Raw genomic sequence first — 24,586 nt, forward strand, 5'->3', positions numbered from 1 at the left:
AATAATATAAATGAGAAACAAAGACAAACCAAAAAAGTGCTTTTGGTAAATGTAGGTGTGTCAAGAAATCACTGAACGTGCTGCCACTTGAACAGGCCGACCCTGAAAGAACAATGGTGATACAGTAAGGTAAAGTTAGTTTTACACAGACTTAGCAAGGTCTTTAGAGAATGAATGCCAACACCCTCATTTTATATCTGATTTATAATCCTCCCCAGACACATGAATGGGTCAAATGGGTAGTGATTGAAATAATCATTGGGATGCTTATTTACTTAACTATAATAACAGTTCTGCAATACGTACATATCAGGTCCACGCTGCTCATTTTCCTGGTACGCCTTTTTCTGTCAACACAAGATTTTCAGCTGTTAAGTTTTAAACTAAAAACCTTCGGTGAAAAAAAAAACGTAGACCATGTTGAATAAAACCCACAGATCATAATGCCAAACAAGCATTAGGATAACATTGGGTGTGCCAAATTGGAGAGTTGTTGCGTTTATTTTAGTAAAGGATTGAGTTAGCAGATTAAACTTGGTCAATTAGCAATTTTGCACCAAACGACTATTTTTTATAAGAGTTTGGTGGGGGGTCTCACAAACTGTCTTCTTGAACATGTGTTGTCAGAGTTGAGTTTCAAGAAAAAGGGTGGATGTAGTACATTTTTATTTTGTGATGAAATACTCTTTCTTTGATTTGCAAGGCAGACTGAAAAGGCACATCCATGCACCTTTTCCCCAGAGTTATATATTTACGATTGAAGTCTCCCAGGTTGAGAATTACTTCATATCGATTTTTCTTGATGAATTAGATTCCCAATTTCAATCTTTGAATTGCCCTGTTTTCACAATGTGAACTGAACTAGAATTGTCATAACAACCCAGTTTTGCCAAAAATAATATAACCTAAAACAGATTTTATGGTTTGAAATCACTAACAGTATAACAAAAAATATATAGGAGTTATGGAAACAAATAAGCAATGTTCTACGATGCAATTAAAGGGTTGTGGTATAATGTATAATACAAATGCAAGAGGCAGATATGGGTCTCTGGTTCTTTCTTTTTTTTATCTGTGGTAATTGTAACACAAAACCAATCATCAGCTATGCGTGTGTGATCACCTTGTTAGTTGCATTACTTCAGCCATTAATTTAATGTTATACTCCTGTGCTCCTACCATGAGATGTCTTGATGGAAGTGTTCTAATTTCTGCCACTTTGACATCAAAAAAAACTTCAGACCCCCTTTCTCCACTCTCTTCTAGTGAGAAACATAATTGAACAAGTCTTATAGGTCTCAATTGTTTTTCCCATGTATGGTGTTTTTAATGTTCAGTAAGCATGTGACTGATCAAACAGAAAACCGCACAAAGAGAAACGTGAACCTTCGCCAATCCAGCCATGTTCCAACAATCATGAGCACAGTGCTGTGTGTGTTCATAATGCATTCATCCATATGTGTATTCAATTTACGATTGCCTTTAGGGATCAAACCCAGGACTGCCTCTACTCATTTCACCGACACAATTTAGCCTAGCCTTGGTTAGTAATTAACAATTTGCAGCACTAAAAGTCACACGATATTAGCGCTCACAATGATTACAAATACTTGTCAAAATAAATATCAAAAGATACATGTTCTACTGTAAGCACAAATGATTACATTAAAATTAAAAAGGCATTTCATTTTGGAAAAAAACTCAAAGGGGGGAAAGAATAATAGAAAATAGAATAAAATGGAAGAACAAAAGTTTGGAGGACAGAAACACATTTTATAGAGCCCTGTAGGGAAAATTAAGTAGAGAAACACTCCAGTCCATGTGGACTACCTTGCTCAGTCCTTTCTGTCCATAACAGGTGAACAAGTGTGAGAACGGTTTTTAATATCCATCAGAGGCGACGTGCTCTGTCCATTTCTCCTTCGGTTTGCAAACATCTGCTCAATGTTTATTATTCCAGCTGACCTCTGCCTGCTAAGGGCGGGGGGATCTACTTTCAGGCCATTGTTCTGCCTTTAGAGGAAGGAGACGACCTGTTCCTTGCAGAAGAGAAACCCCAGGGGTCCGAGAGAGTAGAGTCATCTGTTTCTCTCGGCCCCGCAGCTGTGTGCATGTTAGAGGGTGGGGGAGAGCCAAAAAGCTTGGCCTAGCAATTGATAGAAGCACAGTCTGCTTTGGCTTTCCCCGCCGAGCTGATGATCCTCATGAGGCAGTGTCCGAACTCCTCCAGGATCATCCGCTCTGCTTCCACCTGAGGCTGATGAGTCTGTTCCGCCTTTTTGGCCTGTTCCAGCAGACACTCGCACGTTGCTTCAAGAACCTCCTTTGTTACAAACGTAAATGGCAGCCTAAGAGAAAAGAAGGACAGGGTCTTGGTTAGAAAATAGATTACCCTTCTCTTGGTGTTTGAAAGGGCATTTTAATTCTTAAAACGCTTGAATTTTACAACAGTTTTTTACCCTTTCAATGCCTATTGTTTGAATTCGGTATTCTGCACATTTGCAGACCTTTTTATTATTAGTATTATACTATTTAGAGAATTAGCTTGCAATGGTTGCTGCGTAAGATTGTTTCCAACTTGTGTGATCCAAAGAATTTCCAATAAAGATACAATTCAATAACTGTTTAATCCACCATGTTTATTAAATGATATTTTTAATAATATTCATATGTTTAGCTTTTCCAACATAAATGTTTTGCTGCAGTCAAAACAAACTTGACCTCTTAAAGTTAGGCAGTCACTGGTGGACTAGTCATTAAAGAAACTTGATTTAATCAAAAAAAGCAAAAGACTCATTCATCTTTCAATGAATCCCTTAATTCATAAATACATTTTTTCCCCAAAATATGTCAGCAGACAGTAGAAGCTTTGTGTGTACAATAATGAAATGTATCAATGCAAATTATTACTACCAAAGTGCCACTGTACATTATTATTGTTGTAGAGAAAAAGTGTTTACAGTACCTCCCGCTTCCACTTGACATGACAGGAGTGGTCCGCATGAGCAGGTCTGAGATCTGTGACGACAGCTTGGTCTTGGCAGCAGTTTGCTGCTGAACCCTCATATCTGCGGCGTCAGCCAGGTGCATCAGCGTCTTCCTCTCCGGGCTCTCCTCGAAGTTCTTGCAGCCGATGCACTTACAAATGGACGAACACATGATTTTCGCCTTTGATGTAAGACAAAGGAGAGAATACAAATCAAGTCAGGTGACAAACTGGGTTAAACAATTATGATGAATCATCTATTTTCTTAAGTCATCTTCAAGCACTTTTACATCTGTATGTAAATTAAATATTTACAATATATCAATTATTTTACTGCATTACATTGAAATCGCAGCAATTATGAGTCCAAGCGGGATGAACACAGTTGTCATCAATACATTTGATTACGGTCTCTGTCTAATTAGTGTCACAGCCATTCTTGTGAGTCAGCATGAACAACACCAGGGCCAAGCTAAATGGAACAGGGCCATCATTAATGTTATTAATTACACCTGTGATTACACTGCTAAAGTCAAAATAGCAGCTGTGAAAAGGGCCTTCTGTGCTTTAAACAACATGTTTTGTGATGATTACAATTTGAAGCAGTTTCATGCATTTGATTAAAAATGCAAGCAATATACAAACCTTGAAAGAGTTTATAAGGATTTCTAGAATCAGAATTATAAAAACAGGTCCTGAAAAGAACAGAGTGAGGGAAAGCCCACCTCGTAGCACTCGCAGTAGTTCTTCAGGCAGCCCGAGCGTTTGCAGTTGCAGCCTTTGCTGTGTCGGCGGTCCGACTCTCCCTCCTTGCCTTTACCTATTTTAGGTTTGAAGGCTTCAGGGTTCCGGTCCAGACACGTCTGCGAAAACACATTAAACCTTAATTCATCTGTATGACATAAAAGCAGCTCAGCCCAAAAACAAATCTCAAAAATGTCTGCTTTACTTTTATAGCTTTGAGACGTTCCGTTTCATGTTCCAGATTATTGAAGCAGTTATTGCAGTTACAATTACTGCAGAACTCTCCATTTGCAAAGCAGTCACAGTATCTAGGGGGAGAGAAGCAAAGCTCTGGATGAACAAAACAGGAGGGGACTGACATGTTTGCCAGTAGTTTATTATTTACCGATGATTACAGTTACAAAGTCTCAACATTAAAAACAGGTCTAAATCCCAGTGATACTTACAGTTTGAGACACTGTGACTTGGTGCAGTTGCATGGTTTCCTCGGTCTTGAGGTCGTTTCTGCTGCTGACAATCTGTAAGCCAGTGAATAACATTACTTCGATGACCTTTATATTAAAGCACATTAAACCGATAATTCTTAGAAAGAAAAACAAGATTCGATTTTATTTTCTAATAGTATATACACATTTATTTTATTTGTAGGGGGAGATAAAGGGGTAAAGAGGGGAATGGTATGCAACAAAAGTCCACAGTACGCTATATTGCTCCATATTTTTAGTCAATGACATTTTGTTTAATACAACAGGAAAAATAGATCCTTTAATAATAAACAATTTTAAAAACAAGTCTTCTGGCACAATAGAGATTATAGAGGCCACATTAAAATAATCAAGTTAGCTTTTTGGCTAATACAAACTATTTAAACAAAATATATTTAGTAGGCAAGATATTTTACCCATCGAGTCCTAATAATTGTTTTGGTCCACATTACAATATTTTTACTAAGTTTTCACAATTTTTGAAAGAAAAAAAAACAGGTTTAAAAACCATCATGTCGTTGTGCTGTCCCACATCTAACCCTTACCCATTGAGGGGCAGTCTGGCCTGAGTCTGGATACCGGTGTTCGTAGTGAAAGCAGAGCTGCTGGCGAGGGTCACAAACGGGCTCTGCTGGAGCTACAGGAGAGGAAGATCACACAGAAAATACTCAGAAGATGCACATCAAAGATAAGTCAGTCAAAAAGAAAAACCTCGCACCCAAAACACCACTGACCTGTGTGACGTATTGTGCTGGGACGACTGCATATCCCATGTTCCCTCCCCCTGGAGCTGGGGCCAGAACGGTACCTGGGGGGAGGTTGGTGAAGTTGGGCTGGATCTGGGGTAGAGGAGTTGCAGGCATGATGAGGCGTTGCTGGGTCTGAGTGGTGGTTACTATGGCTGCTGATGTTAGGGACTTAGGTACCATCTGTAAGGAAAACAAACCATGAATGCATCGCACGAGACATTAAACAAGAAAACACTGCTTGAATAAAGATTAAGGCCTTTACAGAATGGCAGCGCTACCTGTTTGATGGACTGTGCCGGGACGATTGGGACCGACATCCTGACGGCTCCTGTGCTGACCATCATAGGCTTAGCTGTGGGACATTAAGAAACACGAGTTGAAACAGAAGAGCTTCAACAGTGTCATCTACGTTTGTTACCAGAATAAACCCTACACATGCAGTCCATCCCTGAAATGTGGGTCGTGTGTGAATGAAAACAAGGATCAATATTGTGGAAAATCTGTATCGCAAGAATTTCCCACCTCACAAACTCGTAACATTTCAGGTAAAACGCATGTACGGCTGACTTGTTAATAAAGAGGTAAAATTGTGACCGTCTTATGAAAGACTTGTTTTCGTAAAGCGACCAAACTAAGCACAAGACTCAGCTGATGACATACGGGTTTAAAGAGTTTAAAATGAACGCTAATGCTTTCATGAAAATTCTCTGGCAAGTTCTTGATTAACTCTGTAGCTAATGTGCTAATGACAATAGAGCCTTGAAACTTGAGACGTCACATAAATCCAGACTTTCCCTCCATCTTCTTCTGTGGCTTTGAGAAGGGTTTCAATTGTTTTGTTTATGTTTAGAAGTGTTGCATTTCCACCATCTGCTTAAATGTCTCTCGACCCATCTATACTGGCATTGCCATGGCACAAGACGGTAATATTACTGAATGTCGTGTTTGTGTGAATAGGGGAAATAAACAAGCCGTGTATGAAAGGTTATCCCAGTACTTTCCCGGGAACCATGTGTGAAAGAGTGTCAAAGTTACCGTTCTGTAGAGAGCTGGTGCTGGGACCGCTGGGCTGCCCCGAGCTGCTCGCTGTGGTGGCTGTGACCAGGCGGACGTAGTGGAACCTGCTACCTGGAACCTGGATCTGCTGCACATTCGGCTGGGTGGCCAGTGGGATGATGGTCTTGAACTGGGAGCCGCCGACTCCGCCCACGGTCACAGTTTGCCCTGGTTTAAGACCCTGAAAATATTCAGAAACAACAAGAGTCAGAGATTTAGGTATAAATGACAGAAAGATAAATCAACAATATTGTGAGTCAAGTTAAATGTAAGAATATTTTCACTTAATTAAAAGGCTTGGAGAACCAGTAAGTCCGAAAGAACCTGGGTCCTTTATACCAAATTCTGTCAAATGCAGACATTTGTAATGAAAGAAGGAAGTGGACTGTGTCCTTAACACATTGGAGTTAGAATAGAATGAAACTTTGGAGAAGTTATATTGCCCATAATACCAACTGCTCTGTAAATAGAAACAAAAGGCACATCCTTAAATCATTAGCCATCTTTGCCAGAAGTGAAAGTAATAAAACCTTTTTTACCCCAACACATTGCACTTTGCATCAGTCAATTGAAAGGCAAACAAAGCAACAGATGGACAACACACAGCTGTGGTGGAAGGCTCAAGCGGGAAATCTTCAACAACAATTAATCAGCATATTTTTTCACCTTCATATTTCTTTATGCTGCTTTACTTTGCAAGCAGTAGTATTACATGTATTAGCCATAGGGTAGAACACCACACTATTTAAAGTTACAGGTTTACTGCTGTTGGGGCAAGTTGTTCATAAGTTGTTTAACAGAAGCAGTTAATACAATCATAAATAATTTAAATATGTCAAATATACTTCCAGCATCTAAGTTGTGAGGATTTGCTGCCGTTTTGTCATGGTAAACAGATTTTTTAAAACGTTCAGTTATTTCTGACCTTTTCTAGACCAAATCATGAGTTTTGTCTTAAAAAAAATAAATGACTGATTAATTGATGATACAAAGATATTTGCAGTTCTACTTCCAGCACATCATCGAACAAGGTGTTTTAATGTGCGTCTACTGTCCCACTGACACACGTCTGTAATGCGACACTCATCACATTCTGAGGTTAACCTGACACACTGTGTTGTCTTTGCTGAAAGAGAGATGACTGTGCCGTGAGCAATGCTGCAGAAGTTGTCAAACACGTCTCTCCTTGTCATCTGTTTCAATATCAGGGAAGGCGAGCCAATACTTGAAACGACAATAGACAGTGAAGAGCTCGGATCTTACCTGTGTGGTTTGGCTCGTGGTCACTTTGATTGGAGACCCCGGTGTGGACTGTTGGACAGTGAGGATCTGCTGTCCAAGAGATACATTGACGGGCAGCGTCACTGACTTGTGAGAGGCGTTGGAGGTCGGAGAAGCCACAGAAACCACAGTCACCTGGCAGGGGCAAACAAAGAAGGCACAGCACAATCAGTCCAAATACTATCCTGATAAACCACTTGATATACATATCAATATAAAACACCTACTTTATTTTGTGTTGTTGTAATGCATGAAGCTGGAAGTTACTGCTAATGGGTCTCAAACAATTTAATTAAAAAATTAATTCTGCATATTTTTGCCGAAACGGAATGAAAACACCACTCAAATGTAGCCTTAAGAGTAAGAGACCTTTGTCAGAGTGGATATTTTTGACTTGGCAAACACAGGGGTATACAATAACATGAATGATTGCTGTTTTCCACGTGAGTGTGTGCATACTGGCTGATGACAGGATGTCTTAAAGAGAACATCGTTAAGATTATTGACGACACCTGTGCTCCAAGGAAAATGTTACAGCCCTCTTAAAAGGGACAGATCTGGTGTGTGTTCTCCAGGGTTGGAGGTATCAGCTGCACAGATGACTGCATTTTCTCAAATGTAATGGAGCAAGAGGCCACTCGGCTCGAGGGGCTCAAAGCGCCAAATCAATACATTTGAAAATCTTACGAGCTCCATGGTCATTTAAGCTAATCCACAGACCTTGTTGTGATTATAAGCAGTTTCATGTAGGAGCTATTGCCGTGGTCATTTTTCTTTAATTTTCTAAGTTCCTATATGAAACCGTTTACAGTAGATTATCATGATAATTAGGACATCATTCCTTGAAAGAGACATTGCCATTGAGTGTTCACATGTATTGTTTTGGCACTTTTATATGGGCTCAGAACAGTCTCATAACACACACATGCACACAGAAGAATTCACTTGTATTTCATGTTCCGCAAAAGGATCCACACTTGTGTTTTCAATGCACACACAAATGTGTTCAGTTTCATATGCATGTAAATAAAATCCAAATACAGAAAAAAGTTTTACATATATATTTTTGATCCTCACATTTGTTTTCCGTTTAAATCCCCTGAACCTGCAAACACAACCCGCTTTCTGTACACGGATCGCTAATTGTTTCTATCTATAGCCAATCAGATGTCTCCTCCATTCTAAGCCAATCACATGAGCACCCCCCACGAGGGTAGATTTATTGCGTTCATGACGTAGCGCTTCATGTACGCATTTTGCGCAGTCCGGAGCTGACAGCTCCATGGAGCCTGCCTGCAGGCGCTAATCTCAGGACACCCTTCACTCTCAGTACATTGCCACTTTCCGAACAGGAAATGCACGCAAATACAAGCCTTTATATTATTAAGGTACAGCGCCACTTTCCGAACCATTGATGAATGCTTGTGTACACAAAAACGGCAGGCAAAACCGTTTTTAATGTGTGTTTCCTGTGTGGCGAATACAGCTGCTTTATTTATGTCTGTATGAAGTTGAAGGGGGATAATGAGCGCCGGTCATTATCGGCCGATATTCACTCTTGATAGTTTGATCGGTGCTCTCTATAAAGGCCGATCAGGAGAGCTGGATCTGATCGATATGGACACAAACGCGAGTGAAGTATAACCGGACGCGAGAGAGAGATCAGATCAGCTGCTGAGTCTGACGGAGACACGCAGCTTTGCATAATCACCTGAAGCTCTGCATGATCACCTGAAGCTCCGCCCTCTGTTTAGCGAGCTGACCGGACAGCGCAAAATGTGTACATGAAGTACCATGAACCCAAGACATCTACCCTCGTGGGGGCGCGCTCATGTGATTTGCTTAGAATGGAGGAGACATCTGATTGGCTTTAGATAGAAACAATTACAAGTACGAATCGGCTGAGCGTCAGGGGAGTCTCAAAAACCCACACACGAATGCACAGCGATCCGTGCACAGGAAGCGGTTTGTTTGCAGGTTCAGGGGATTTAAACGGAAAACAAATATGTGAGGATCAAAAATACACATGTCAAACTTTTTTCTGTATTTGGATTTTATTTACATGTATATGAAACGGAACACATTTGTGTGTGCATTGAAAAACACAAGTGTGGATCCTTCTGTGTGCATGTGTGTATTATGAGACTGTTCTGAGCCAATACTTTGAGCACCACAACTGTAGTTAACTTAATGACAAGACAACAAATATACATTATTGATTTTAGGGGTGAACTGTCCTTTAAGCTTGACCACATGACATCTGAATTGATTGTATTTCCAGGCATCTGCAGTGTGTCACAACTTAACCGAACTGGAAAACCTTTACAAAATAACAGGAAAAAAAGAGTGGGAAAAATCCTTCATTCAAATAGATAAGGATGAATCTGTAGAATGTACCTTGCTGGGAGATTTAAGCGGCGAAATAGCAATCTTTTTGCCAGTTATGCTCTGTAGTGTTGTAGTGTTGTGGGGCTCAGAGAGAGTGATAGTCCTTGAGGGCATCCCTAGGGAACTCTGCGTCAAGACCCGTCCTTTAATGAAAAAGCACAAGATTTGAGAAAACATGGCTTCATTACAGCACAACTTAAAAGATGTATCACTGATAATATGTTTACAACACACACAACGATAATAAAAATAAACGTACCTGCGATAACAGGAGTAACTGATGTCTGAGGACTTAGACCTTTGCTGTTAACAGTTTTTGTGATGATAAACTTGATTGGTGCAGCCGAGGACACTGGTGTTTTCTTCGCAATCTGTGGAAATATTCAGTCAGAATCATTCGCATTATATTCCCATTCAAAAATGAACAACAGCGCTTTTTTTTTTTTTTATCTAAACAATTCCTGACTTCAAGTGCATACTTGATACATCAATGGTAAGTTAGAAACCTAACTTCTCATTGTTGGCAGCCATAACTGGTGGTTAAACAGTAAAACAACCCAACTGCCTGATGGGGAATCAAGTTGTATTATATCCAATCAAACGCTTATTCCTCAAATACCCCATCCTTTATTCCTATGATACTAGCAAACACAGGTGTGAACTTGTGCCATCACAAAACATACATATGCAATTGGAGAGACATCTATAGTAATAACTCATAATGCTGTTTCTAGCTGAAAGGTTTATACATCCACTTCTTTAAACTCAAAGGTTCATGCTCGGGTTTATAACAAATCAGAATCATTGCCTTCTTTTAGTAATTGTAAAAAGTGATTCTACTGCTATTCTTTACCATGTGTAGAGCTTTGAGCATGTATGCATCAAACTCATCAAATTCAATATTTTGTTCTCTCTTTAAATCTGCAAGTCATGCCACAATAAAAAAAATGTAAACCGAAAGGTTGTTTTTGATAGCAAACTGACTGACAGGTCTCTTTGTGCCAGCATTAGACAAAGAAGCAGGTAAGTCAAGCAAAGAAATATATCTGTCCAGGGTCCCCAATAAGTTGTCATCGTATAATGGTTCGTCTTTTCCTCTCATCTGTTCTCCAATTACCAAACTATGTTTGGAGTAAACAGGGCAGGCGCAACAACAGTTGTTTTTTATTTTATTTAGCCAGCTTTGACTTTCAAATCCCACTTTAACATCTACTTGGACAGGCCAATGGATTCAAAGCACTGCAGTCAAACAAAGCCAGTCATTTATTTGTTACAATGTAAATTAAGGTTAAATAACAGTTTTTTAACAGTTTCTTATGTCTTTTTGGTCAAATCTGAAGGTAATTATATTTAATTAGACACTGATATGGAGCACATTATGTCTGGGCAATTCATTGGTGAAATAACAAACATTCTAATGTTTAAATATGGCACTATAACACAATGTTACCTGCATGGTCTTCAGCTGCTGGGCCTGTAATGTGGTCAGCTGGTTTCCAGGACTCCCCAGTATTGGCTTCAGCTCCGTCCTGCCACCAATAGTCACCACTTTAAACTGTGGAGCTTGGGATTTCAGGTCTCCTGAAGTCTGTGAAAGGCCAGGCTTGCTGCCTGTGTGGGGTAACTGCAAAACTATAGGTTGCCCTGACTTTCCTATTGCTGTGACCAAAAGCTTTTGTCCCTCCTGCTTGATGATCTGGGGTGGACCACCCGCAGACTTTGCTGCTTCTGATGCCACCTTGTTGAGAATGATCTGATGGCTTGCAGCAGAGATAGTAAACGGAGCTGTGAGCTTCTGTAATCCACTTGTAGAGAAAGTAGTCCCAGTCAAACTATCTGTGGTTTTGGTGGTGGCTATGCAAGTAGCCATTGCTGGTTTAAAGGTAAGAAGGGATGGCGATGAACTGGAAATTGACATGGGGAGCTGACTTCCGGAGCTGATGATGAATGTGGAGTTTGAGGCGGTGGACGTGGTGAGAGCCTGAGTGTGTCCGGTTGAAGTTGCAATTGAACACAGTCTCACATTTTCTGAAGCCATGGGTGTATCCGTTTCCATTGGGAGCGGTGCGTCATCGCTGGCTGACTGGACCATGGTGCCGCCGCCAGGTTGGGAGTGAGGGATGTCCTCTATGGCCTCAGTATCCATGATCTCATCAGGAAGGAGGCTGTTGAGCTCTGGTGACACCACATCCATGCTTGCAAAGTCTCAGCTCTCTGTTAATCCAGAAAAAATAATACAATAAGACAAACAATGCAACTCTTTTTCCTTGTGTCAAAGAAATTCACATTTTGGAGGTTTAAACATTTTTCATCTTTTTAATGCAATTATTTTAAATCTGATTTAGGGGAAATATTACTTCTTTTTTTTTAGAAAAAGGCACTTTGGAGGGATGACAGACAATATTTGTATTACTTTGCAAAAAGTTAATTCATTTATTTGCAATAAACAAGAGTTCTGATTTTAAAATACATATTATTCATTTATATTGCATTTGTCAACATAATTAATAAATCATATAGATTCAAAGATATAAAGGATGTGTTGGCATATGCACAGTAGCTACATGGTAGTTATGGTAATTACAATCTTAAATCCCAGTTCAACAATACAACATAAATATATATATCAAACTTTTTTGTAACAATAAAACAAATAGTGCAAGAAGAAACTAAAATGAAATAGTGCAAGATTAAGTTGCAAGATACATACATCAATGGATAATGATGCAGTCTGTTTGCGACAGGAGTTGCAAGAAAAATAAACAAACAGTTAAAGCTAGCGAGTTAGCCTTCTTCACAGTTAGAAAAATACCCAATGTCGTACTTTAATGCAGGTATATTTCAGTAATCACGTGAGGGTCAATGAATGGAGAGGTGTACACGAGTCACGTCTGAGTTCCTCTCATGTTTGACACAGCCTGACAGCTGATGCTGGGTTAGCATTAGGCCGCAGCGATCATCTTTGTCCTGCTGCTCTCTACTCAACATTAATCCACCGAAACACCGCACATATGAACCCTACCCTCACCACACACTCACTGCTAAATGCCCTCATTGTTTCCGCGTCTCCCGGAGGAAAGTCACCAAAAGAAAACAGTGCTGATCTGCACTCGTTTGAGTAAAACACCCACAGAAGTGTTTCCCAGTTGAGGGAAAGAGTGAGAGAAAAGCGACAAGCTGTTTGCTGGCTGCGTTACTATTTCAGGCCGGGGTTGGATTTCGAAAGATCCGCCATTTTTACCTCGTCATCAACTATGTTAGCTCTCCGGCTAATACATAGGTATTTAGGATGAAGGAATTTGTTTAATATGTTTTACTTGAAGCTAAAACATCAAAAAGAACAGCTCGCACACATGAAATCCGATCATAATATCTGCTAGTAACTGTGATCTACTAGCAAGTAAACTATTCTGGCAGACTCTGACAACGTAAACAATGCTAGCATTCAATCATTCATCCTGTCACTTAAGACGTCCATCTGGATTAAATCATTTTAGGTCAGACAATTCACGTAATGAAATTGCAACAATATATTTAACTGTAGGCATGTGTGGCCTGTGCTTTTAATGTGCTATGAATAAACTTAACCTGTTTAGCCAGTTATAAATTAACCATTTTAGTCCTATTTTTCACCAGGTCAATACATACAAGATCCGTTTCTAAATAAGAAAAACAACAGATACAATGCGAGGTTTTCAGCTAAGTCAAATGTAAAACGCTCAAAGCAAAAGGTAATAACTCTTTGTACTCTTGTAATGTTTTTGACAGCATGCACAGGAAGACCAGTTGTTGTGCATTAGTTGCTTTACCACGACATAACTACTCAAAATACGCTTCTCACTGTTCAGCTAAGTTAGCTTTTACTTTCCATTTGTAGAAGCACTAATTTAGCATATGTGCACTATAGTCAATATATTGTTTGTTGATACAAACCAAACTTTGTGTCCGCACACACAACACTGTAAGGGACCAGTTTCAGGGAATATCCTGGCCCCTGTGCCCTTTATTTGTGTGTAAGCATCGCTATCATCTTCATCATCAGCCTAATAGAGCCAGTCCAGTATTAGCAAACTTGCTGAGCTTGCTAACCCAAGCTAGCTAGCACAACAATATATCTCAACATTGAACACACCCTTAAAGTTTGCGGCTTTCTGTTGGATGTAGTGTCGCAAACTCTAGAAACGATCAACACATAGGCACCTTACCCGATATGTTTACACTGAGCAACGTTTCCAGATAAAACGAGGAAAGGAAAAGGCGATTGTTCAAAATACCGCGCCGAGCGCCATTCCACCCTGACATTTCACAAGTGGACCACGCCCTCCGCGTACTACGTCACTGTTACGTAATTCTTAAAGGTGCAGCAACACTACCAACAATATTATGTTGTTAGTTTTTTTTTACACAGTTTATTTATTATTTTTTGTTAATTTAACATTGATATTGCCCTGTATGCAGACGTACCATAATAACATTCAGAGGCTTTATAACTTCAACTTTGCAAGTCAAAAAGATAGATAAATAATGAAATGTTCATACATATACCAATAATGTAAATAAAACAAAAAGGTTAATGTATGGCTCTTTTATTAAATTAAGGTAGCCTGTTTTTTTAAATCATACTTATTTATATATATATATATATATATATATATAGAGAGAGAGAGAGAGAGAGAGAGAGAGAGAGAGAGCAAATGGCACACAAAAAAGTGTAGTTACTATTCAAATTTTGATGAGTGATTTGAATTATATTCAACACTTTTACTTTGGTTACACCTGGAGTATCTTTCACAAACTGCCCTGAAGCATACAAAGTAATTACATCTAGCTGCACCTTTACCAGCTTTGATAAACACATTAATGCATTAATAATTATAAACACATTTTCTGAAATGGGTCAATTTGTATAATGAGTATTTTAACTGTTGGTACGTTCAGTATATTTTGATTGCAGGACTTGTAATACTACTACTACTACTACTACTACTACTACTACTACTACTACTACTACTACTACTACTACTACTACCTCTTTATTTAAGTACAATATTTGAGTACTTCTCCCACCTCTGGCAACAAAGTACGTTTTAAATTAACGTACTCCGACCTCTGCAGAGAGGTTTGTGACAGGTACCTCTCTTAACCAGAGCAGCCAGCAGCCTCTGTCGGCGGTTGTCTGTCTGCTGGAGGACCGAGTCGACCGACCCTCACACCGGAAGACTCGCCCCGCTCTTGGCAGAGGAAGCCGGTGTTGTTGACACTTCTGCAGGCGACAATGGCGACCGACGTGAGGCAGGAGCTTGCACAGCTGATTAATTCAACTGGATCTCACAAAGATCTTGCTGCCAAGTATGTAACACTATATTTAAGACTTCCTTATACATGCTATTTAAAATTTGAGAAAGTAAGTGCTACATTAAATGTTAGCTAGCAATGAGATAGATGTGATAGCTAAGCTTGCGTTAGCCTCCTAGCTACATTAGCCATACATTTAGCTAGCCCGGTAAACGTTGGTTGTTTATAACTCCCTGTCAAACACTTTATTTTACAGATTGTCCTTTAAATTGTAACACCACGGTTGGGCGATATTAAAGTGGCTAGTTTACTGCTAAAGTTAATGTTACATTAATGTTACATTTAAACATATTAGCATTAGCACTGTTTACTAGCTACACAGTTAACTTAACAGTTAACACAACATAGCTTTCTAGATTCAAAGGCTTTATTGTCATATGCACAGTAGCAACAGTGTAGTTATAGCAATGACAATCGTAAGTCCCAGGTCCTCCAACAATGCAATATAATGATTGTATATAACACAAAAAGCCAAAGAAGTAAACTACGTATGTCAAATAATTAACACTAAGCTTTATGTTGCAGAGGATGTTGCAAGTCACCCAGTAAATGCAGGAGTCTATACACTGTAGCCTACATGTAAAATAGAATAAGATAAGGAAGAACAGAATGTGGAATTAAATGCTGTAGAGTGGAATAAAAACTGCTTATTTTTGTTTTATGTTAATCTCCATTATTAAATCCTAGCCTTGTGATTTTCCATGTATGAGTTTCATGGACCTCAAAAACCCAGGGGCGTAGTTTCTAACCTGTAAATCTTTTTCTAGATATCGACAAATTCTAGAGAAGGCCATTCAGTTTACAGATGCTGAGCAACTGGAATCCTTGAAGGCCTTTGTTGAAGCAAGTATGCTGTACCCATTTTCTTTAACGCATCATATTTTTACCACAAACTTATTTGTATGTGAACAGGAGGACATCTTACCTCAGTATTTCTACATTTCTTTTACAGTGGTCAATGAAAATGTTAGTCTTGTCATCTCGAGACAACTACTCACCGATTTCTGCACACATTTGCCCAACCTGCCCGACGCCACAGCTAAAGCAGTGTATCACTTCACCTTGGAAAAGATTCAGCCAAGGGTCATCTCTTTTGAGGAACAAGTAAATACCCTCACACACTCTTATATATTAGGCCAATAAACATCAGTATTCTTAATCAAATGCATAATGTTCTTCTTTATGTCCTCAGGTAGCCTCAATCAGACAGCACTTAGCAACCATTTATGAAAAGGAGGGAGACTGGAGAAATGCTGCCCAGGTTTTAGTTGGTATTCCCTTGGAAACAGGACAGAAGTAAGTAAGCTAATAGCAGATTTATTTTGCTGACAATGTTTGTAATATTCCCAGGTCTTGCCATACCTTTTGATTTCCTTCCTTAGGCAATACAATGTTGACTATAAGTTGGATACGTACCTGAAAATTGCCCGTCTCTACTTGGAGGACGACGATCCAGTGCAGGCAGAGGCCTACATCAACAGAGCCTCATTGCTTCAGAACGAGTCCTCTAATGAACAGCTACAGATACACTATAAGGTACACAGCTTGTCTACGCTTAACTGTAACTTTTGCAATTGAATAAATAGTTCTTAATAAAACCTTTTAGGGACTTTGCAGTAAACTATTTATGTAGTGCCTTTGATCACTTTTGAATGCTGTTTAAATGTGTAGGTGTGCTATGCCAGAGTGCTAGACTTCAGGAGGAAGTTCATTGAAGCTGCCCAAAGATACAACGAGCTGTCGTATAAGTCAATTGTCCATGAGACTGAACGTCTGGAGGCACTTAAACATGCGCTAAACTGCACCATACTGGCCTCTGCAGGTACGACCATCATTATTGTGCTTAGGCTTACATTTTCATAGACAATCTTAATGGCAAACTCCTTGTACGATGCCAAAAACGTTGTCATGTTTTTGTTTTCAGGCCAGCAGCGTTCCCGAATGTTGGCCACTCTTTTTAAAGATGAGCGCTGTCAACAGCTGGCTGCCTACGGTATTCTGGAGAAGATGTACCTGGACCGTATTATCAGAGGAAACCAGCTGCAGGAGTTTGCTGCCATGCTGATGCCTCACCAGAAAGCCACCACAGCAGATGGTGAGTGAATTGGCAAAATGTTAATAATCCAACCCTCTCTTCTACAACTGGTTATAGCTGATATATTTGCTGCCTAGGCCACGTGAGCCTTGCCTGTTTATTAAAGCTACAGTACTTTAACAAATGTAAAGTATAATTTAGAGGCAGAATGAGTATGAATGTTTAGGCTCATTCAAAAAGAACCCCATGTGGTTTTGCAGAGATCTTGACAAACTTCACCAAACAGCCTAAACAAACTGCAATGGTTAAATCCAAGTGCAGCAACATGTGGAGCCACTCTTGGGTGCATTGCTGGGCGTGATTGGGCAATGCTTCAAAGCGGTTGTTTTATTTTATTTTTGGCTTGTCCGTGCTGAATGTGTCTCATACAAGGAATGAGGGAACCTGACTGGTCTGTGAATGCACTTTATGTTGTGTGTTGTCTCACTTGCAGGTTCCAGCATCCTTGACAGAGCAGTGATTGAACACAACCTCCTGTCTGCGAGCAAACTCTACAACAACATCACGTTTGAAGAACTAGGAGCATTGTTGGAAATCCCCCCAGCAAAGGTTAGACATTTCTTAGATTCATATTTTGTCTTTTATAGTAGGTATAGTAAGTGAGTGCAGAATTACACATAAACAAGTTTACTTTATGTAAATGGAACATTAATACTTAATTCTGTTCTCAATCTGACTCTTTGCATGGAGCACAGAATTGTTAATGATAATCTGTTTCAGTTGCATTTAACATAATCAGCATCTATATGTGTGTGTGGGATGCATTCAAGCACAAGAAAGAAAAAAAGGCTCAAAGCAATACATCTTTCCAGTCCTCTTCATCAAAAGTGATGAATTATAGCAATCCAATTATTTTTTTCTACTCAGCTATGCAGGGACATTTGTACGATTTAAAGAAGATAAATGTTATGTAATGTATTAAATGTGTGTAGCTGTTCATTTGCCATTATGTATGTTGAGATGCTTTTCTTCCTTTGTTTGTCATTAGGCTGAGAAAATTGCTTCCCAGATGATCACTGAAGGACGCATGAATGGCTTCATCGACCAGATAGATAGCATTGTACACTTTGAGAGTGAGTTGAAAGTCAATTGTTTTTTACATTTGATAAAGGACAGAATTTGCTAGCTTTTGGATCAAAGTTCAGTATTTATCTTTTTCAATTTAACATTATAGTTATCATCAATACAGAAATGTATTCCATTGCAAACGCTCAACTCAATTATGGAATCATTAGATTTCATTATTTAGTTTATTTTGACCAAACTGTCAGAAGTATTCTGGGCTCCACAGTAGTTACATATATAGTTAGAGTGAAACAAGGCTCTCCTATCTCAGGTTTTGGTTTTTCTACTATTTGTAGGCACACACATCAGAAAGATATGAAAATAAATAACACATCCATTTTGGAGACAGGGTAAAACAATTAATTGAACACCTTCAATACCTTGAAGACTACTGCTGCAAATATAGCATTTGGACAATGAAAGCAAAACAGAGATTAAAGGTGGGTAAGTTTGAGAAACCGGCCCGAGATACACTTTTTGTTATATTCCATGGAATGCTCTTAACATCCCGATAGCAATGAATATCTGAAGTGCTTTGACAGAAAATCCATAACAAAATGTCATCGGTGGAAGCCGTAGTACTGTAAAAAGCACGACCAATCATCTGAAGTAACTGGATGGCCTACCTGCCTGTCAGCTTTCCATCGGGGCACAAACTTATCTCGTGCCCTCATTGGTCATGTGCGCGTTCGTGTGTGTTGGAGGAGGGGCTCTGTGAGGAAGTGGCAGATTTTTTCCGGCTGTGTATTTTCAAATTCTAGCGCACTCGAGCTGCTTTCTCCAAAATGACCTACCCCACCTTTAAGGTACCCGAGGGGCTCTGACAAAAAAAAAATTCTTGTGATAGGAACTCTTCTCTTGGTGTTATATTCACTTCTGATGGAAGTGCCCTGACCTTATTGATACATGATTGAATGATTCAAGATTGAACACTTTGGTACAATAATAAACCAAAGGCTAATAATTATAAGGCCCCAGTTAACTTAAAGAATAAATAATAAATCTAACAAAAATAACGTTAAAAGTATCAAACTAACTAACTAATCTATTTGCGTCCAGTAGGGGGCACCCTCTTCATACAGGAATGATAAGAAAACAGCACACCTTGCTTTTGAAGGAGGAAGTGCTTTGATAGAATACCACATAGCATTTGAATATGAAAATGTGTGGATCACAGGTCATAAAATGCAAATGTATTTGATGCCCTTTCTACCTTTCATGTTATGTCTAACAGCCCGGGAAGCCCTCCCTACCTGGGACAAACAGATCCAGTCTCTGTGCTTCCAAGTCAACAACCTCCTAGAAAAGATCCGCGCTGCTGCTCCAGAGTGGGCTGCTCAGGCCCTGGAATCCCAGATGACCCAGTAAACTCCCCCAACCCTCCCAACAAATCAAACATCATCCCAGTAATGGAAGCATCCAAGGAGAATCCCTGGTATCACCATCACTACGTATTCAGACAACACTGTTTTATTACTTTTGCCAAAAAGGAAAATAGTTAAATATTTCTCAGATCTGTGTCTGGCATTGATGTCTTCAGAGGAGTTGTATATTGTTACCTTTAGGTGTGACTTCATAATATTGACATGGCATGTTAGGAATGTGGATGTGATCGACCAGATAGTGGACATAGAATTAGGCAAATGACTCTGGGGACATCTGGTCTGTTTACGCTTTTGTGCTCCAACACTTGCTCCTGTTTTTTACTTGACATAACAACACAGCAACATATGTTATTCTTGATTTATTGGCTTCATGTAAAAACTTCTCGGTCCGGAAAGAAAATTAAATACAAAGAGTAAAGCAATTGTTTAGCGTCATGGTCGTGTCATTCAAGTTTAATTTCTGCTTCACTAACGATTCATTCAACTATTTTGCCATTGAAGTCAGAATTCATACCGCATGGTCTCAAATGAGTTTTTCAGTAGCTTTAATCGGCAAAGTCCTCTTTTGGCTACCAGTTATTATGTTCTTTCTTTATAAATAAGTTCCCTGTGTAGCCACTCCCTAATGAACCGTTTCCATTTCACAAAGCAAGATATATATTTGTATATAAAGTCATCAAAAAGTCATCAAACTGGCACGACAAAATGTTTCACAGCTGTTTTTTATGTTCAGGATATGATAATAAATCTTACAACACATTGTTATATAGTCCCATTTTGCTATTGCTATAAAAAACTATTTGGAGGATGAGTTCATGAGTCTCACAGCCTACAGTATGTGTGTGTTTGCTCACGAAAAAATGTCTGCTGTGAAAAAGAGCCTGTACTTTTATTATGATTTAACAAGTTGTCAAATGTTAAACCTACACACTGGGTGCTCAGTGGCCTCACCTGTCAAATGTAGCTGTAGCTAAAAAAAAGAAGTGAATTGTCAGTAGCTAACTTAATGATAATTAAAGCTCAATCATGCCATCTTTTTTAAAACTAGATTTCAAAATAAAATATTCTGACCTGGCTTTATTTTATTTATTTTTTAAACTAACTCCAGGTTTTCTCAATGGAAGTGCAATATACAAAGAGTGTAACTCGAAATCATTTGAAAAAGAGGATTTTATTTAAAGACATCTTCCAAAACAATTCACATCCTGTCAACTGCGTCGGACAATACACATCCCTTTCTTTATGACGGTAGCAGTCATTTATGACCGTTTTCCACTTTGGTGTGTCCCCGCTGACTAATATGTAACTAACTGGAAGAGATTACGCATTGTCCTTAACATTCAGAAGGATAGCAAATGTACTACACTGTTACCGACACACAGTACACTGAATACAACCTAATTAACCTCTTTATCAGAGAAGGAAAGGGCGGTATCTTCAGGTTCCGCAATGAGCAAAGAAAAGCAGCACATTTACAACGTGCCTGGCGACGGTATCTAGAAGGCAAAGGGAAGATTGTTAATTTTCATAATTTTGACAGTTCCATAAACGTAAAGATAACATGGGGTGTTTTTTTGTAATGCTTACCAACTTAGAAAATGCCTTGCTCCTTCCTGCGGTCAATGTCCCTCTTCAGTTGGCACGTGGCACAGAGGCCACAGAATGTGTGTGTTATGAAGTCTGTACACAATGACCCCTGGAAACACAAGTATGAGTGATTACTTTACTGTTTCAATGGATTGGCTCTATTCTATCCCCTAGTTTTTTTTTAGATTCAAGTGTGCTTAGATGCATAACCATGGACATTTGAATTAAATCGGTGTGAGCATAAGAAGGTCTGTGCAAGGCAGCAAATATGCAAATATAATATATAAATAAAATATATAAACACGTATGAAATAATTAAGATGCGAGTGATTTAAAGGATGTCCTTCATACAATTTCAAAATGTAACAATTGTTCTGGCTATTTCTTAATGGGTTTTACAGGATGGTTCTCAATCCAGGGTGGTTCAGAGCCCCTTTAAAGGAGCATGATACTGTATGAACATAATGTGTGGTCACATGTTTACTGGGGTAGGCAAACAAAACGGTCTTCTACACAATGATGCTTTGAGCTAAATGCTTCCGCGACATGCAAACATGCTCACATTCAAATTCATCTAATAAATGGAGCCGTTTGCATGACTAAAAACTCAATTCTGCTATACGGAACAAAATTATTATTTATTTTCAACTTCTCTTTTCTCCCTTTCCCTTTTCTCCCCGTTTGTACAACTGTTCCTCTTGGCATTGCGACTAACTATTCAAATGAATTAGTCTCAATACGACGAAGAAGAAAGGAGAAGTACATCATGTCATAGAACACTCCGGTTACATTTTTTACTGTCAAGTTAAAGATTAACAGTTGTGGCTCGTAAAAAATAAGGTTGGTTTCCTTATTGTGTTTCCACCAAATGAGTTATTTACACTGAAACAGCAAGGCCCAAAACAATACAATAATCAACACGTAAAGGCAGAGCTTGGCGAAAAGCCCAAAAAACGATTACAGAGCTTCGTTATTCCTTATTCCCTCTCCTATTAATCATCTCCACACCCTTCGATTTAAGGGGCTCGCACCGTATGTTGTGAAACACTGGAGTAAATTGGCTAACTAGAAATAAAGTAGGTAAACCTAGCTCCAGTTTGAACAGCTAAAACAGCAACATGCTTATTTCTTCTGAATATTTGTCTTGTATTTGATACTTTAAGTTCATCATGCTTACAATACTCGTAAGTAGGATTTGTATTTAATTGCTTTTACTTGTTATGCTGTATTTGGACATTGTCCTATTTTTCTTTCTCTCCCAGTGTCTGACATGGGACGGCTTTTAAAATGTTACATCTTTAATCAGAAGGCCTTAAAAAGTATTAAAAACTCAACGTTTTTCTTAGTAAACCTGTACAAGTGCTACAGTATAACCACAAAATGTACTCATACTCGGTGACACCTCATAGTAATGTTGCTGTTTTACAAAATGGTCCAAATGGAGTAATACTGCCAGTCTTTATATCCTCTGAAACTCACATTGATGTTGTACTTGGTCCTGTACACGCTGCGAATGCTCATATGCAGACCACACAGGCAGCACTCGTCCATGTCACTGGCGATGGAGCAGCCGAGGCACATGTAGCAGAACAGACCATAGCAACCTGAGGCAGAGGGAGGAGAAATGTGTCAAGAACAAATATAATCCTGCACTCAAATGTATCGTCTTAACTGAGTGTCATATTTCTCAGATAGGAAGGGTAAGTGCTCACAAGTTCCACAGTCATCGCAGAAATCACACAATCCTGTCTGGAAGTCAGACGGTGCGTATCGGCCTGGTTGGTTTGTCACAGCCATGATCAGGTTAAAGTCTCTGTTGAAAGAAAATCATTTAACTCTAAGAAGCTATAGGACATCTTTTGTGCATCTGTTTCTTCCCCAGCAGAGATCGAACCTATGTTTAACATCAAACAATATCCACATAAATTAGCTTTTTTCCTAGTCAAGCAGGTGTAAGTAAACATAAATGTAATACATATTATGGCTACCTAGACTTTTCAGAATCAGAATACCTTTATTCGTCCTACAGAGGGGAAATTGGCATTTGTTACAGCAAGATAAGAGCTAAAGACAGCTTAATATTAGCCAAGAAGCATGCATACACAATTATTAAAGATAAAACAATACACATCATGTAACAGTTCTGAGAGAAGTGTTATACTTCAGGTATATTTTAATAAAAATGTTGAGCTTTTAATGGTTTGTTAAGAGTAATCGGGCGATTTTGCTATTTTAACTTTCTTTAGATTGTACCTCCTTTCAACATCAAACGATGAGCTATATTTTCCCCCCTAATCGAGCAGTTGTTAGGAGGTCAATCTTACCAGGTTGGAGGATGGTGAATCCGGCAAAAGAGGCTCCTTGACGACAGGTTGAGAGCAGAGGCAGTGGGAGCTTTTATAACTCAGGAAATCAGGTGGCCAATGTGCTGTAGACTTTATCAGTGCTTTATTGTTTGGCAAACATCTCAAACACACATGCAAGCCTGTGTTTGAGTAATAAGTCCTTCTCTTTTTACACATGCTGTTATTTTAGGGAACAAACACACACGGCATGTTTAATTCATATTTTTTTAAATGCTTATGTTAACTTAAATGGCACTTTGAGGATTTAAATATAATTAAAAGTAGTTTTTTAATAAAACTCCATATTGGATGTGATCTGATATAACTATTTTATGCTTTTATAATCCGATAAGGATTCATAAAATTATGAACCTCCCTACTGTATAAAATTGATGACTAGTGGAAAATCCAAAGCAATAAATCATTTTAATTTCTTTTAAGATAAGGCTATTTTTTTACCCTATTTTTTGGGAAATTAATCAACACTATCGAGAATGACATTTCCTTAAAAATAATGTTGAACCTTGTTTTCTAGCCTTTTTCTTTTGATTTAATTTCAATTCATTCATTTTAATATATCTTGGCTACCTAGACTATTATACTTCAGGTTGCTAAAATTAATGGACAACTTTGTCAAAGTTCTTCTTTCACAACTGAACTAAGGTGTGTGACTGTAAAGTTTTTTTATGATCTGTAATCATAAATCTTGGGTGTGTATGACTGATATGATGTAATTCAAATCATATTTCCCAACAGCACACATGACTTAAAGTGAAACATAATCTGATGAATGTCATTCTTGTAAAACAATAATTAAAAAACATTCATCAATCTTTATGCATTTTAAATCCCTGCTATACCACACGGTGGCGCCTCCCCCCACACACTAGCAGACCCCTTCCCTGCCAGTGTAGGAGAGCTGGTAATGACAACCTGGCTGTAATGATACAGGCTCCTACATAATGAGCAGCTGTAACTAAACTCAGGGATTATTTTCAATTTCCTACAGCCTAAAGATAGAAGTGGGCTTAATTACCAAAACACTCGGGCTGCCATTAGCCTGCA

The 24,586-nt window shown here is 38.9% G+C and overlaps 3 protein-coding genes across 6 annotated transcripts; 1 reads left to right on the forward strand and 2 right to left on the reverse strand.

Moving 5' to 3' along the window:
• Window positions 1-649: 649 nt before the first annotated feature.
• Window positions 650-14,890, reverse strand: lin54 (lin-54 DREAM MuvB core complex component). 4 transcript variants are annotated; one of them, XM_034095570.2, is made up of 15 exons: window positions 12,542-12,862; window positions 12,400-12,420; window positions 11,140-11,903; window positions 9,949-10,060; window positions 9,699-9,832; window positions 7,284-7,436; window positions 6,000-6,201; window positions 5,243-5,316; window positions 4,950-5,144; window positions 4,761-4,852; window positions 4,177-4,248; window positions 3,936-4,038; window positions 3,712-3,849; window positions 2,966-3,168; window positions 650-2,348 (listed from the first exon to the last, which is right to left on the reverse strand). In XM_034095570.2, the coding sequence occupies exons 3-15, from the start codon at window positions 11,881-11,883 to the stop codon at window positions 2,147-2,149; spliced, it is 2,424 nt and encodes an 807-aa protein (XP_033951461.1). In that variant the 5' UTR covers window positions 11,884-11,903; window positions 12,400-12,420; window positions 12,542-12,862; the 3' UTR covers window positions 650-2,146. The 4 variants fall into 4 exon arrangements, with proteins under 4 accessions (XP_033951461.1, XP_033951462.1, XP_033951459.1 ...); XM_034095571.1 differs by lacking the exons at window positions 12,400-12,420; window positions 12,542-12,862 and adding an exon at window positions 14,824-14,890; XM_034095568.2 differs by lacking the exons at window positions 12,400-12,420; window positions 12,542-12,862 and adding an exon at window positions 13,895-14,002.
• On the forward strand, window positions 14,869-20,351 carry cops4 (COP9 constitutive photomorphogenic homolog subunit 4 (Arabidopsis)). The gene is made up of 10 exons (XM_034095572.2): window positions 14,869-15,038; window positions 15,812-15,891; window positions 15,997-16,148; window positions 16,237-16,340; window positions 16,427-16,580; window positions 16,716-16,866; window positions 16,969-17,139; window positions 17,573-17,688; window positions 18,128-18,212; window positions 19,439-20,351. The coding sequence occupies exons 1-10, from the start codon at window positions 14,965-14,967 to the stop codon at window positions 19,570-19,572; spliced, it is 1,221 nt and encodes a 406-aa protein (XP_033951463.1). The 5' UTR covers window positions 14,869-14,964; the 3' UTR covers window positions 19,573-20,351.
• A 390-nt stretch (window positions 20,352-20,741) lies between these two features.
• On the reverse strand, window positions 20,742-23,587 carry LOC117456622 (placenta-specific gene 8 protein-like). The gene is made up of 5 exons (XM_034096556.2): window positions 23,501-23,587; window positions 22,889-22,989; window positions 22,656-22,780; window positions 21,177-21,285; window positions 20,742-21,085 (listed from the first exon to the last, which is right to left on the reverse strand). Exons 2-4 carry the CDS (start codon window positions 22,971-22,973, stop codon window positions 21,181-21,183), a joined length of 315 nt encoding a protein of 104 aa, XP_033952447.1. The 5' UTR covers window positions 22,974-22,989; window positions 23,501-23,587; the 3' UTR covers window positions 20,742-21,085; window positions 21,177-21,180.
• Window positions 23,588-24,586: the final 999 nt, after the last annotated feature.

The sequence above is a fragment of the Pseudochaenichthys georgianus genome, chromosome 12, assembly GCF_902827115.2.
Source record: "Pseudochaenichthys georgianus chromosome 12, fPseGeo1.2, whole genome shotgun sequence".
NCBI classification, from domain to species: domain Eukaryota; kingdom Metazoa; phylum Chordata; class Actinopteri; order Perciformes; family Channichthyidae; genus Pseudochaenichthys; species Pseudochaenichthys georgianus.

Bases quoted from the DNA above. Each gene is read 5' to 3' on its own strand.
- lin54 (XM_034095571.1), bottom strand. From the start codon at position 11,883: ATGGATGTGGTGTCACCAGAGCTCAACAGCCTCCTTCCTGATGAGATC. The intron at 5,145-5,242 runs GTAGCGCTGCCA...TTTTCCTTACAG, and splicing joins CGGCACAGTCCATCAAACAG to ATGGTACCTAAGTCCCTAAC. The intron at 4,039-4,176 runs GTAAGTATCACT...CTCTCCCCCTAG, and splicing joins AAGTCACAGTGTCTCAAACT to ATACTGTGACTGCTTTGCAA.
- cops4 (XM_034095572.2), top strand. From the start codon at position 14,965: ATGGCGACCGACGTGAGGCAGGAGCTTGCACAGCTGATTAATTCAACT. The intron at 15,892-15,996 runs GTATGCTGTACC...TTTCTTTTACAG, and splicing joins GAAGGCCTTTGTTGAAGCAA to TGGTCAATGAAAATGTTAGT. The intron at 17,140-17,572 runs GTGAGTGAATTG...TCTCACTTGCAG, and splicing joins GAAAGCCACCACAGCAGATG to GTTCCAGCATCCTTGACAGA.
- LOC117456622 (XM_034096556.2), bottom strand. From the start codon at position 22,973: ATGGCTGTGACAAACCAACCAGGCCGATACGCACCGTCTGACTTCCAG. The intron at 22,781-22,888 runs GTGAGCACTTAC...CCTCTGCCTCAG, and splicing joins CTGCGATGACTGTGGAACTT to GTTGCTATGGTCTGTTCTGC. The intron at 21,286-22,655 runs GTGAGTTTCAGA...TTGTGTTTCCAG, and splicing joins GGACCAAGTACAACATCAAT to GGGTCATTGTGTACAGACTT.